This window comes from Gnatocerus cornutus, chromosome 8, assembly GCF_029298725.1.
Source record: "Gnatocerus cornutus isolate USDA-ARS CGAHR chromosome 8, icGnaCorn1.1, whole genome shotgun sequence".
NCBI lineage: Eukaryota > Metazoa > Arthropoda > Insecta > Coleoptera > Tenebrionidae > Gnatocerus > Gnatocerus cornutus.
The window spans coordinates 9964574-9980597 of NC_142240.1; the positions used below are offsets into that span (position 1 = coordinate 9964574).

At 37.7% G+C, this 16024-nt stretch overlaps 1 protein-coding gene across 5 annotated transcripts in view; it reads right to left on the minus strand.

The window, feature by feature from the left end:
* ASPP (Ankyrin-repeat, SH3-domain, and Proline-rich-region containing Protein) overlaps window positions 1–16024 on the minus strand; it is a 58069-nt gene that overhangs the window by 4090 nt on the left and 37955 nt on the right. For 3 of the 5 annotated variants that reach the window (XM_088042834.1, XM_088042831.1, XM_088042836.1), the window contains one exon: window positions 1386–1659. In XM_088042834.1, the coding sequence (XP_087898960.1) occupies window positions 1386–1659 (274 nt within the window). Of the gene's footprint in view, window positions 1–1385; window positions 1660–2463; window positions 2796–5351; window positions 5435–11879; window positions 12154–16024 lie in introns of those variants that run through there. The other 2 variants (XM_088042832.1, XM_088042835.1) reach the window with 2 other exon arrangements.

Here is a 16024-nt window from a genome sequence, read left to right on the forward strand (position 1 = left end):
AAAAATTTTATTTCCGCAATTGTGAACTCCTCTGCGATTTTTCGCCATATTCGTCTCGTCTCCTACGAAAGGATAATAGTCCCCGAAGACCAGCTCGGGGAAATACGAAAGATGAAGTAACAATTCCCAGTACAGGGCCGTAATTACGACTTTTGCCGCGTGGGCGACCTCAGCACTGATATTGTCATAGACTAAACTCGACCCTTTCCGTGATTAATTCCAAAAGGTTGCGTACCAAATTGAGATCGAGATTGCATTTTCTTTCTCAACGTGTCAACAGTTAAAATACAACCCCATAATGTGGAAGGTAGTTTTTCATTTTCCTGTACTATCTTCTTGACACAGCAGACGCTTCAATAATCTGTCTCAGACGAGTCGCAATTTATTTTCTTGTCATCTAAGTTACTTTCCGAGTCGTCGAGCTGTGTTTAATTTGTACTCTTTGTTACAAGGGCAAAAACAGCCCCTTGTATACTTTCGAACAACGTGATGATTTCGTGTGTTTTAATTATGTTGAGAAAGTTAGTAAAAAATCGAAATCGAGTTTTCTTTAGCTTGTCGACTCCATCAAAACTTCGTTTTCCAATTCCATTTTAATGAAGAAATTAACTTGATCAACTTCGATGAATAATTGATACCGTGCGAACAATCAAACATTCACTGTACTATAAGATTAGAGATAAATCTCGAAATTTAATTAAATGAAGAGCGGCTTGTTGAATTTAATTCGATGATGAACGCGAACTTCAGGGATCGAGGAGCCGAAATAATTAATAACGTTTTGGTGGGGGCGCCGGGTCAGGTACAACGATAATATTTTATTACAGTCCTGGCATTCTAGTGTTTTTCTTTTTTAAGAGTTGGTAAACACCGACGTTTAAATGAATCGATCTGATAGGGGCGGAAGCGACGTTTGCAGTTGCAAGCTGTATTTACCGAACTGATTTGAATTTAATTAAATCAATAAATATACGAGTTAAGCTGCCTGTTATACCGTTGTTTACTCATTAAACACTCAAAAAGCCGGGGATTTTACTCCTGGATTATTTGGATGTTAATACTGGCCAAATGTCGGCACAGTCTAAATCTTCAAAACGGTGTTTTCGCCCGCTGTACGATAAAATTTAAGTGTGTCGAGTGAAAAATCCAATACGACACAAACACTCTTCGCGCCAGAGATAAACCCTCAGGAGTCACACGTTGTTATTTTCAACTCGATTTCCACGTATGAGCCTCCACCCCATTATTCCCCATCGCGAATCACCATTGTTTCCCCATTTTTTAGACACACGTCAAATGATTAATGGCACGTCCAATAATACTGATAAATGGACCTTTTGTAATTCTGTTCTTTTAGATCAATCATCACGGAAGTCAATACTCACTGAGAGATATATTGTTTTGTTTTTGGTGGTCCACTTGTCCTCTGAGCGCCCGCAGTTTTCTGAGTTTGAGCTCCTGAGCGTCGACTCTATCCCTCAACCTCCTGAGTCTTTCGCTCTCCGCTTGGACTCGTTGCTGACGCGCTTCTTGTTCCTTCAGGTACCTCAACCTTTGCTCTTTCGCCGCCAGCAGCTGGTGCTGCGAGTCGATCTGAGCCTGTTGTCTGCAGGCCATCTCGCGCAGTTCGCTTAGTGTCAACTGCACACCGTCCGGTAACTGCAAAGAAAGGAAAATCAATAAAACAGCCAAAGACACAAATGTACGAAAATTCTAGTACACAACACAACCAAAACAATTTCTTTCTTTCTAGTATTTCCTATTCCGGTCGCTTTAAAATTCCGACTTGCCGGAATTTGATGCATACTGACAGCGTAAAGGGGAGTGTAATGAAATTTTATTATTTGGAACGATCTTTATTGCTCCCAGAAAAACGGTCTACAAGCAATTTAATTTTCTGTGTTATCGAAATTGAGCGGTTCGAGACGACAGCGGATGTCATACATGTATTCTGGTGAAAACTACAACTCCGGGTGGATCTCCGGAAAGTCCGGGATTTTAGCGAGACCGATAAAATATTTAAGAGGATGTTGGAAAGTACGTGCAAATGTGACATTTTTTTTAGTAAAAAGTGGGGCAATACCGCGACAATTCACTTAGTCGAGAGTAGAAATAAAACGTCGAAAACTCTGGAAAGTATCGCTCCCAGGGAGTAGTTTCCCCAAAGCCGACTTTTGGAGAGAAAAGTTAAATGCAACACATAACAATCCATTAAGGGAGAGAAAGAGCGAGTTACAAAGTTAAAAATTGCGCGACAGTAATTTGATATGTCTGCAGAGATTAATGAACTTAGGTAGTTTTCTTAGAGGGTTGCCAACCCAGAAAAACTCCAATTTCCAGGGAAAAAACATGATCATCATCTAAACGCAAACATTAATTATTAAACACGCCTCAATCATAATTGAATTAACTGACAATTAACGTCAGTGGCTGATCTCTAAACAAGCAAACTAACTAATCTACCTTCTCGAAATCGTTCGATTTCCTCTTGCTTTCCTTATCACAACCTCCATTCTCACTACATTTGTCTTTATCACTCGTTCGCTTTTTGTGTTTGGTCTTCATATCTTCTGTTGCGCTCTTTGGTGGATCGGTGATGACCGGAGTTAATCTCACGGTTCTTCCGGGCAAGGCTTTGGTGATTTTTAAGGGTGGCGCCCCCAAGGGCACGGGAGACCTCCGGAATATTCCCGGATCGGTCGGTTGGCATACGCAAGCTAGCATTTTTTATCGGAGCGTCCCTTCATCAAGAAGCGGAATTTATGGGCATGCACTGATAAAGGACCGACAAACACCTGTTGAAGTTTGTTTTGCTAGATGAGAAGCGCGAAAACGGTCACCTACTGCAGTCACCGGAATCAAAGATGGACTAAATTATTACGTATTCAAATAATAACGATAATTAGCTTAAATTAGCTAGCGCTTCGACAATCTGAGTTAATTAAGTTCCCCAATTAAATTCCAATAATTAATTAACAACTCCTCTCTCTCAAATCTGTACTTATTCTGTCTCCGCGACGACGAAAGAACCACCTGTAAACTTCCCAAGAACTTTACCGAAAATAAGTTGTACTTTGTCGTGTCACGCAACACCTGATGTTCATTTTGAGACGAGAAAGTTGCGTGTAATAACCCAATTGTCCCTTTAAATCCACGGGATATTCTCGTCGTCCCGTCTCCTTAGACCACGACAAACTTTCGCCCCCATTTCCCGTCATATTTAATTTATCTTGTAAAAGCACCCCAACACCTGTATAATTGGTTGCCTACTCCGCAAAAATAGATTTCCAAGCCTGATGGAAACTAAACAGCCAAGATACCCGACGTAATCCTCTTCTTCTCCGAAATAATAAAATCCAAATCCAGGCTAATGTTCCAGGCGCCCGAAATTAAAATAAATGCTAATTAGATTTGCATATGGAGATTTTGTTTATTTAAAAACTTTTCCCTGATTAATCCAGCGATTCAATTTAATAACGTTTTTCCCTCTGGAAAAGCCGCGTTTTAGCTGTATTAAGAGACGGCGCGAGAGCCTTGGGGCAACATGGCGAACGGAAATCGTTTTTTCCTCGAGATACGTGCGTTTTCTTTGAAAATATCAACTGTTTTACATTGCAAATGGGAGATAGATGGGGTTATTTTAGCACCCATTGAAAAAATCAGTGGCGCCGTTCTGGGCCACTTACCCCTATTCAATTTATTCTTTGTGCGTCGGAAGAATACTATTATTAATGCACCCTAATTCTCAAAACCTCGATCAAAAATGCCAATAATAACGAATCAGTTAATTAATTCATTGCTGCCCCAGGGGGTGAAATTACTCGCTTATTTACGTGTTATTTTTACATTAAAAGTTTCTATTCTTTGAATCACTTTGACGAATAATGAACGACCCCAAGTCCGTCATTGTGGACTTTTTGCGTAATTAATGATCCCGAAAAAGAGATTATTAGTCTGGTTCGCACCATTAATTAACCCCAAAAGATCGACCAACAAAAGACGTCGCACGGAATGAAAAAAAGTTCTCGTAAGACGAAGAACTCGCGTACGGTGTTTGTATTAATTAATGCAGAAACGGTGTACATGAACGTGATTATATTTCACTCAGTGGAGGATATAATTATGAATAGATAAAGCTGTGAAGATGGTCAGGAAAGATGAAGGGAAAGATAAAGCAAAAGACCTCCAAATTGGATTTTGAACCCCTATAAGTGAAAAACGCTCTTGAAGAAATAGAAAATTGCAGCGTTTCTTCGTCTTCGAATTCAATTTCGTTCCAAAATGGGGACGACTGTTTGAAATGGAAAATTTTAGGAGCTTCCCGTTTTTGTGTCTTCAGTCAAACATGAAAATGTATCAGCACATTTCTACCTGAACTGAACTCAGCGAATATCCATAAAATGGATAAATAATTAATTAACAAACTTTTCAGAAATGGAAACGGAAAGAATAATGATGCAAAAATATCTGAATAAAATCACGTTTTCGTTTCAAAATAGTTTGTTGTAATAATGGAGTCTGATTAACGTTTAACCCGAATATGAATTAAAATGACTGACCGTATTGATTCCAGCATAATTCGCTTAAAAACACAAATAAAAACCTTGTCCTGCAAAGTTGGTTGTAACATCAAACCAGAAATCAGCCCTTGAAAGATAAACAGCCCATCATTCACCCTCGAGCTGAATTTATTCAGTACATTTTTCCATAATCATTTTCCGCATTTTCCCTGTCAATTTTAAGCGATTTACATGCACTTTCCATTTGATTTGAAGCTTGGAATTTCGAAATAGTTTTCCATCAACAAAGAACAAAAGTGAATAGGGAGAACCTTGACGGTATTCAGATCGATAAGTTTTACCTCTCCAAAACAATTTAGGGAATTTTTATAGATTAAACGTAATTTCCATAATGAATGTAAAAATTAGATTACAAGGGTTGACCGATATTTTGGGGGTAATTGTAGTTGAATTGCGTTTCGACCCTGACCACCGAACAAATATGTAAATCCTTCGCGTGCCGAAATAGAATACCTTAATATCAATACGAGATACGATCTAAAGAAACAAATCACAAAAGGGGTGATTTTCGATTGAAACGTAAATCAAAATCGAAGTAAAAAGGGACTGTAATACAATAAATTAATTAGCTTATTGCTACGTAAACAGCATAATAAAACATCAGTAATGGCGAGTAAATATTTTACGAGATAGCGCAATCTTACTTCCCTCGAAAGAGGGTTCCAAATAAGTCTTATTTTTACAGGTGGAATTTAAGCGGGAAGATTTATGTATATAGACACAGAAAAGCTCGTTAAAACCGGCGACTGCAGCCTAAAAAATATACCATACCAATCACCAACATATCACAGCACGAAAAGTTTAAAAAAATACGGAATTTCCGAACACAACGTGTTTCTTTTAGCACCGTCGATCGAACTACCCTCCTGCAATGCCGCCGACACACTAACCACCGCCAGTGAATATCTTCGGCTCTTTGCAACACAACGCAGCAGCGAAGGATTTCACTTAGCGCATGTCCTCTACAGATAAGGGCTGAAATCATACAGATTTCCGAAAGAGAAGTCCTCGATATTTTGCTTCCCTTAGGAACAAGCCAGATCAAGTTATATGATATTTAATTACGTTTCTGTTTTATTCTTTTATTTCTTCATTTGCTGGAAAAGAGGGTTTCAAGGGTGAGCGACGCTAGACGTGCTAAGTCTTAATCCAATTCGGTGAAATATCGGTGCTTGGGGTGAAAAGTGAGAATACAAACTTTCGATTTGGTGATAATAATTATTTAACCCAATAACACAGCTCGCGCTTAATTTAAATTAGTACTAATTCTCTAATTCGTTTTGCTAATTATTTGGAATTATTACAAGTTTTTCTCTCTCTCTCTCACCGATTTTTAATGCAGCGCTGTTGACTTTTTGGGACTAAATTTCCAGAATTCTCCCTAATAAAATCCAGTTCAAATATTTATTGACAAATCTGAGCTCTGAGTGATTTATTAGGTTTTTATTGGTACAACCTCAATAAATATGTGCTTTTGCGAAAAATTTCGACTAATGCTTTTGCTAATTTGTTTCTCATTACACTAATTAGGGCCAACAACTCAAATTTAAATTAGACCGAATTAAAATATGACGATCATGGAAATGAAATTATGATAAATGGTATGAGAATCGGAAATTTAAGTATAAAAGAAGGGAAATAAATAACAGATCAGTCGTATTTATATTAAATTTATTGGAAATGGAAGTGTATTAAATTTAATACACTGCGATTTAAATTGGTGCAAGTTAATTAAATTTGATTGTTTTGAATTAGTGTTAATTGTAGAGATTATTAATGCTGAAATTGTATTGAAATAAATAAATTTGATTTCGAAGTAACATAATTAGTTTTTTGTCTGTTTTAAAAATGCACGTCATGTGAATTTGCCTGCCTGTCGAGACTTTGGGACATCCGGTATCGATTTCCATCAAAGATCTCTCTTCATCTGTGGCAAATGATGTACAAACCCCCCGTTAACATTTCTCACAATTCTGCCTTCCCAGAGCACAAAATATCTCTTCGGAGTTCTTTGGAGCCGTCATTCGACATTTTCGTTGGGGCTCAACAGTGTATTCCGTAAAATGAATTGTGTCGAGTCCTCGGGAACAATGGACTTTATCGTCTGGTCGTCTCTGCATTGTATAGTTTTTAGGAATGCGTTCGGAATCTAAATGTGCGCTTTTATCCGACTATTCTCCGAAGGTCCGATAAAGAAGTCGCCAGGAAGAAAAGTAAAAAAAGCTCTAAATTTTCACATATCTCCAAACTTGAATTATTTACGATTTTAAAAGCTCTCGTTCGATAATTAACATTTCGTTCCCCCTCAGGAGGTTAAGATTAGTGTTGATTTATTATGCATGCGAACGGTTTCACCCTCGCATTTTTACATTGCATGCAACAGTTCCATTTTTATGTTGACATCCAACATGGAGGCAACTCTGAAACTCTAAGCAAATAGATCTATTTGAGTGTTGTAATTAGGCAGTTAGCAAACGTTTGAGGTTTGTGTCGCGTTGTTTGCTTGAAGAAATCGACCTGTTTCGATCTGTCGACGCCAATAATACCAACATGGAAAAACTTCCAAGTTCCGTGCTTTAGTATTAATTATACAGCAGTGTGACGACAGAATTCATGATATGAAACAACAGCCTGGTGATAACGATGTTTATTAAATGAATCATCAGCAAACTGTAATAATTGGAACGGTGGTGATTCCAATGTGAAATAAAAATGTGGTGGGCATAAAAGAGTCGTTTGAATCCAATATTGGTTTACATAATGGAAAGTTAAATTAGAAAATTAAATATTGTTGGAGCGACCAATAAAATCTAATAAAGCACTCAAAGTTTGGGTTTTTCGATAAATATTTGAACTAGCAAACAGATTTCTCTTCAAAAGAAACCAAATATTTAAACCAGTTGTCTCTTATGTTGGGCCAAGGTGTGTTACCAATAAAATCCGATTTGCTTAATCAGCAGTGTCTCTATAAATATTTGAGCAGAGCTACTTTCATGACAAATCGTCAAAACGTCGTGTTCATTATAACGAGCTTCCCGTGAAAAATTCTCCAGTTACCTAATTTAACTGCCAAGAAAAACATTGTACAGTAGGTCACCGCACTGTAATCTCAGAATCCAACTAAATTAAGCACAAACCAAGAATAGTCAAGATAGTTTTAATTAAACTTAAACAGTTCCTTGTTTAGTTTCAAGGTGCTATTAATTGGTGTTATTTCTACAGAAGCCTCGGATTTTTGCTCCCCTGTTTTGCAACGAAATTAGAGAAACTTCTCCGAGAAATTATTTCGTGAATTAATTCCCGCTTAATTTAATCCGGAGACGCCGATTGATCTTCCAGAAGGCTACACACCATTTACTATGGTTGGAGATAAATACAAGTGTTGCTCAAATTGGCACTTTTGAGAAGTTCGAAGATTACCGGCGTCTTTTGAAACCCGATATTTCAGGAGGCAAAAACTGAGGGTTTCCTTAAAATTACGCAACTTTCTCGTGTTATCGGGAGTGGAGTGGCTGACCTTCCTGTCGTTTCTGAAAATTCTCTTGAAAAAGTGCAAGAATCCAGTCTGCCGTTCGAGAGAATACCAATTTCGCCCCATAAAAATCTGAACGCATCAACTCAAGGTTAATTACCAGTCGGGAGATTATGATAAAGTCGTGAAAAAAAGTCTGTTGAAGAGCTCAAACATTCCTCGCCGGATAAAAGTCACTTGCGGCGTCACATCTATAATACTCCCCGGAAAACACTTCAAGTGATTTTGATAGGGTGTCCCCTCAGTTTTTCCTCATACGAAATCGGGCTCGAACTTTACCTATTCACGGGTTGACGCATTTAAGTTTAATTATTCAGAATGTGGCGAGTGTTTTTGAAGTTGATCGAAAATCGATGAACATAAAACATGTCCCAGTTCAATTAATTTACTGTGTTCCTTTTATTGCGTCTTGGTTAAGCTTGAAGGCGAGTTTTTAGGTACTTTACATGCAAATTTCGGAGGAAAGGGGCAACACATTTGTTGTGATAATTTCGGACGGAGGATCCATAACCCCGGAGCGCTTCGTCCATTTTCATTTTATTTCAAATAAAAATATCGGGGCGAAACGAAGCTTAGGACCGGAAGGTTTTATTGTTTTTCTATAAAAAGAAGTAGATGGATGATTGTGGTAAGAAAATATTTTTAATACAAAAAGAGATGTCCAGAACACGATCCCATTTTTCGATATCACCGCTGTGTACTTTCGCTTTTTCGTCGAACTCATCAAGTCCGTGTCACCGAACAACGAACATCAGTATAAATAATAATGGAACGGATTGATCAAAGCTACTGATTGCTTTTGTCGATTCCAACGGTCATTTTTCACCACGTCAAAACATTCAAGTTGGCCGCTAGAAATTTTTCAATTACGCTCATTCAAGATAATCTTTGGGTGTTTTAAAAGTTTGAGTGGCACGAAATTGGTCGATTAAAAAAATTAATTGATAGAATGTAGGCGGACATGAAATTTTCAATCACACGTAAAAGTTGGAGCGAAATAACGGAGAAGCTGCCACATTCGATACATTTAAACGCAAATGAAAAATATATCAGAGGGTTGAGCACGTGCATTTTTCTGGAAAACTAATTGAAACGTGTTTGTTGCTTGTCCCGTTTTCCCCATTTTCAGGTGTTCTAATTTCCAAGAGATTTTCTCTGACCTTTGACATCCTCGATATGATGAAAGCGTTCTTAACGAGCTCGGCTCTTTGATTGATTAAAGAAAAAACCGAATTAACCCCCGAAATAGATCCTTATTGTTCGGCACGTCAATGCAGCTGAATTTCCCATTATGTCGCCGATCAATTTTTCTATTCTGGAAAATTTCATTGGGAAAAAAGCTTGTATCGTTGTCAATCACGGCGGTAATAAAACGAAATCGCCCAATAATTGAGCCGTACGACGAGACGTTTTAGATTTATTTGTTGGGAAGTTGATAGAGGATGTTCTTCTTGTTGTGTTTATACATAATTCACGGAGGTCTTAATAAATTAGGCAATTTCTGTGGAACGCGGTGCATTATGAGGGTGATAAGTTAATTACGACGGGGCCGAACACGCTACCATCAATTATTACACGGAAAATGAGCAAAATGACGAGATGGGATTAGGGGATTAGGAGAAGAGCGATTTTCGGTAATGAATAGGCATTAAATTTAAGAGATAGCAAGTTTTTTTTGAGGAAAACACGCATGATAGGAGCTCAATCGGACCAAAAAACCGATTGGATTGGAATTGAGCAGTTTGATGAAATTGGAGAAATTACAGCCTCGGCTTGATAAGTGCAAGATTCACAATTTAAATCTGTAAAATTGAACGAAATTTGATGAGGTTGGAGCGTGACTGTTCAAAATGATCACACAGCTGGTAGTTAATAAAAATTTGTCGGGTGTACAAGCTTCTCTAATATCAACAGAAATTATTTCCGTTATAAAATATATCTCGGCTTTATATTGATTGCAAGAATATTAAATTTAAACGCGATTTTAGCCTTTGAAATTTTTATAGTGTATTTTAAGTTAGAACCTCAATTATCCTCAGTAGAGTTGTTTTATCGCCACAATAAAACACAAATGTTCGCAATTTTAGCCGATTACATGGATCTTTTTTACGTCCCCTGATATTGGATTTCAGTTTAATTTGATCGCGAAAAACTATCGCAAAACCAATTTCTTGTCCTATCGACCTAGGCAGCCGTCCTTAAGATAACCATGATGGAATATGCGCTAACATCGTACTAAAAACGCACTCAGACGCAAAAATCTCTTCGGCAGTTTGCCAACACAAGAACGTTGTTATTCTTGGACAGACATAACCGGAAATGCGTTGCAATGTAGGGTCAAACAACCCTTCAATTTTGTTCGGGTTGATAGATCTTGGTTTCGTGCCTAATTTCGTTGATTAACCGCCCACGTATATGTCTGTGTGACGCTTCGTTTATCTTGCTGACACCTGCAATTTTGGGGTATAAATTCCCCCAAACAATCCAATATGGGTAACCCCAATCCTTCCTTAAAGCAGGTGCGTAACGTGTCCGAATCGATAATGGCCATAATCTGTTTTCTTGGAGGATTTCGCGTATCCGATCTGTGTTGACTGGTTCCTTAGCTTATCTCCACCTGTGTTTGATGTCTCCGGAATAATCCGGTGAACAGTTCAGAGGTCAGCTCTCCACAAACTCTGCTATTTTACCCAAACAAAACTCTGGAGTTTCCGAAAAATGAACTCTTTTACGTCTTTGTAAATCTTCAAAATGCCGCTCTTCCAAGCATAAATTCACTTCCTAATTCCGGGTACCAGGTGCGAAGGAATTTCATTTAGAGAAAATTACTTCGTTATAAACGTAAATTATAAGTGACGTTATAGCAGGAATATTCATTTTTGACAAGAAAAGATCGGGTTCTAGTTATCTTTTAGTAGGGATTTGCAGGGAAAGTAGGTTACAGTTACAATATCAGGATTACTTACGTCCGACTGTAATGATTTAATTTAAATAAACGAGGCCTGGCGAGTTTGTCCAATCCCGGAAAGAATAAAGTACGTTACTCATCATAATCCCGGATTTTACCCGGAAAGGAGGTTCTACTAGAAGTTCTTATTACTGTGCTTCTGTTAGAGGGGTTTAAGCCGACATTAGCGCCATTTTCACTACACCTTAATTCAACGGCTGAAACCTGAAAAATATTTTCAGGAACGATTATTATTAAATGTAGAAAGTTCGTGATCCGGGGATATTAAGACCGAAACTTAGCACGCCAATAAAAAAAAATGTCCTCAGTTTGTAAGAATTGTTCACTATAAATAAAATAAGCACTTGCAAGTGTTTGTTTATTCCCTCCTTTCTAAATAAATTCTCTTCAACATTGTAATTATAGCAGCCTCCACAAACAAACATCCCTCTGAAAAGTGCGTAAAAATGTTTATTTTCGTTTGCAACTCTTTTATTATTACCGTCTTTTAGGACTTATAAGTTTCAAGCTGTGTCATCCAAAACCGGCTAAAATGACACGGATTTAATTGAAAATAAACACTTTTAAGCGGCATTTGGCAGAGTGCCTAAGTTTTGCAACGTCTAGATTTATTTTTTCCCGTTTTACAAAACACGAAGTTTTAATCAATCTCAAACGAAAATGATTTGTTTTCCATTAACATGCAAATGATTTGTCGAAAACAATGGAAACTAATTAGAAGACTTCAATAATTCAATACAAGTCCGTAATTGGAAAAGCGCGAGAAAATTCGTAAAAAGCCCTCTTCTTGTTAACTTACTAATTTGAGTCCAGCCCATTTGAGTGTTCGTTGCAGTTTTGCTGCTTTGCTTGTATCGATGAAGACCTTAAAATCGTGACATTCGCGGTCTCTTATTAGATTTTCATCACTTTTCCCGTGTTTTTCCACTTGGAGAGCTTCCTGACAAAGCTTCCCATTTTCGCCCGAATGGTTTTCCATCGCTTTCGGCATCTGACGGATTATACATCAAACACTCTCGTCGAAAAGAGGTGTTAAGACGCGAAACCAACAATTTTCCCGAAGGCCAGACACATACTGTAAATTGGGTGGAATACATGTCTGGATTGTATATTTAGCCCGGTCACGTGGCCTCTTCAAAGCGCCGCGAGATTGTGAAAGAAGTAATTAGAGAGAACGTTGGAACCACTTGGAAGTTTAACCCAGGAAAAATTTGTTTGAATTTTGTTTAACAATCCTGAAGGATGCAGTTTTTTCCACAGAAACGTAAAGCGTCGAGGACTCTAGTCACAACTCTCCAGAATCTGGGTTAGTTAACACCCGGAGAGCTGGTTTAATTGTAGCCTCACTAATAACCAAGTGAAAAGTTCTTCACAGTAAAATTTTTTCGTGTCTTTATAATAAATCGACACAATTTCGCCCCGCTCTTGAAGCTGCTCTGTGGATATTATCAATAGCTGTTGGAGAAGAACTTCCGAGTGCTTTACTCGAGTGCTTTTTTCTGCTTCTTTATGAAAGCGAACCTTCAGTTCTGATATAATCCACGGATGACTGACAAAAGCAACGACTCCAATTTGATGCATAAATCGATGAGCTAACGAATCACAAAAGTTGCAGGTCCTGACATTTGAAAACCGCTAAAACGAGCCGATTGCATCGTTTACCATCACGATCGACGTGTAATTAAACGCCATAATTGACCAACGATTTACATCAATCAGATCTTTTCTATCACATCAATTAATAGCTTTACCACGGAAGACTAATTGTGACAACCACATTGGGCTTGTTGGGGAAACAGAATTTCATCGTTGGTGGAAACTTTCAGAATTTATGAAATATTTGATACGTAAAATACAATGAAAAATGACGATTTATTTTGATATGTGACGGGGAGACAAAGTAGTTGTCGCATTCTATCAAAGCGCATATGAAAATGAAAAATTGCAGCACGAAGTTTACAGTTCCACTGCAGGATTCTCTTTTTGTATAAGCGCAAAGTTATTTGATTAGCGAGACATTGCAGTATTAATAAAATTAGAGAAAAATCCGACACAGAAAATCTGAGTCTTTGAACTAGACTAACGGGAATGTTATCCTAATTAAAAGTTTCACGGTTTCATGACATGGTCATACGTTAATTTGCTCCTGCTGGAATTCCAATTTGTACCTGGTTTTATTAGTTAGGCTTCTATGCAGCTCCAGAAAAATCCCAGCTAATTTTGGAGGAGCTGAGGCCACTAATTGTTTTCTCATCTCAGTAGGAATTCCAATTTTCCTAAGTGAATTAGATTCGAATCATATCAAATTCTGCAAAAGGCTTCCCACTAAATAAATACCTACTAAAAGTTCCCCAGCAGGAATTACTCTTCGATCATGATTTATGACGTATAGTGGGGTCAAATCAAGCCTTTGGGAAACATCCTCGGTTGTTTATGCGGCGGTATAAACATGTGAAGGCTGCATAGATTGTTTATAAAGTTAATGTTTTAAAAATTTATTCTACAAAATTAAACTGATGTATTTTACATTTTAATGAGCTGATTCAACCATTTTAAATAAATGCATCGAAGCGTAAAAATAGTTCAGATTAAAAATAGACTGAAACCTGAGTATATTAATTTTTCCAACTGAAAGTCTTTTACGTAAAAATTTCCCAGCAGGAATAAACAAACTTTCCAATATTTTCTAACCGTCTAGATATAGTAAACTGAAAAAGAGCTTTCCCCAACCGAACATTTTCCTGACACAATTCGTATTCATGCTATTAATAAAAAAGTTTTGTTAGTAAGGTCGTTCCAGTCGCATAAAATACGATCCAAAACAATTCACTTTGCAGGAATTCTGACTCACTGAGTTGAAGTAGAAATTTTCATTGTATTTGAGATTAATAATAGTACAACTTTCCGCAGCAGGAACGTGCACTTGCAACTTAAAGCACAAAGCTCATAAAATTATCTCCAGCAGGAATTCTGTCGTTACATGTCCTTTTATACGCATTTCAAATAGAATTTTCAATATTACCTATTTAATAAAAATGTGAACTAGCAACATGAAACGGGACTACTTTATCCCATCTAAAATTAGATAAGAAATCACGACGATACCTTGTTGCCTATAAATTCTCCGCGGCGGGAATATACATGTCGTTTACGACATCTGTTTGAGGTAAAATCGTAAGAAATGATAGAGGTAACGTGGCAGATGTAAATAGCACTAAATCTAGGGTAGTTTTTGTAAAGTTGTAATGGCATTTGACCGATTTTTCTTGTCAAACCCATCACGTAACCTCCCTATCCGCCTACCATTATTTACGTCTTAGCACATGAATGCGCAATAAAACCCGACCACTCCCATGTAAGCAAGAGATTTTTATCATGTCGGCTTCTTGAATGGGCACTCCGCCTGCTTTTACGAATGTCAACACGCAAATCACTTCTTCATAATCGAATACCAACCATCTGACCTCAAATTGTTCTTTTATTTACCTCCAAAAGTAGGACAAGGTCTCAGCACGCGATAACTCCTCTCCGGAGACCACATTTTCAGTTTTGTTAATAATGAAGAGAACGCAAACATAAATTTCCCCGCGATGTTAAACAAATTCGGGTGGGGCTGCGGAATTTTTTTGCGTGTGCCGCCACTGGCGATTCTTTGATTACAAGAAGGTCGAGGCAAAGCTGATTATCGTGTGTACTTTTCAGAGTGGAATCGTTAACTACAGGAGGAAACTTTTGATGGCGTTCTAAAAAGAGATTATTACGAGAGTTACTCTTAAATTTATATAAAAAGGACCCCGGAGACGCTGCGATTCTCTCAAAGAACGCATTATTGAAGAGCCAGAAGTTTGGGATCTTGATGATGGCTTACAAGAGCTAAGTTACTCGAGTTTTAATAATCATGATTCGGGTCCACTTTCGGGCAAAGCACGCTAATAAAAATCCATTCATAAAGAAATTAACGTGGCGAAAATTCGAGACCGAACTATCACGATGATTATAGAAAATCTTGCCGGTACACGTTTAATTATAATGAAACAGCCTTTGTTATATTAGCGTTTCCGCCACTCCGAGTTATGAAAATTCTATCTCAAGAATGTGTAATATTTATACGACAAAGCTACTAATTTTACGCTTCTTTTTGTGAAATGTAAACATAATTAAGCTGGATATTGCTTTCTTGGATAATAATGACAGAATTGCGCTTTTAACGCAAGAAAATATTCGAAAAAGTGTACAACTGTTTTCCCTAGGTCCCTGCAGATGTGCCGGAAAGCATCGAAACGCGCCAAACAAAGAAAACTCGATTTTTTTGCCCTTTAAGGATTCCGCCCTTTTCGCTTGTTCTTTTCTTGTGTGTAGCACCGTGTGGAAAGAGCTTTCCCAGCTTCATCGTATAAATTAAAGCTGTTGCTGTGTGTAACGCATTTGTAATGGAGATTCACTGCTGAATATGGAAGCCGTTGGCGGCAACATTTCGCTCTCCTTGAATCTTGCACGGCTCTGGTCTCCCACAAGAAATGTTTATTCAAAACATCCGGAAAATTGCCTAAATTGCCCTTCCGGAAGGCGAACCACCGCTATTAATTACCAACGATGCACCTAATTTGGGTCATTCCACCAAATTTGTAAAAAGTTTCAAAAATCATTGCGTCGGTTTTCCTAATCTTTTACAGGAATTTTCGAGGTGTTAAAATTGAAATTTACGACGTCAATAAACGTTGACTCTTTTGAACATCTTTACGTTTTTATTGAAGGAATAAATTAATTTTCCGGCCTCAACAATGCGATTGAAAGGCGGAGATGTGATAAAAGAAGAAATATTTAATTAAGTGGAGTGTTGGTTGCATAATCGACGTCTCATGTTGGGACTAAGATCAAAAAAATTTACGACTGAGATTGGCATTCCAGACGGTTTAACATTGTGGGTTTCACACGATAAGATTA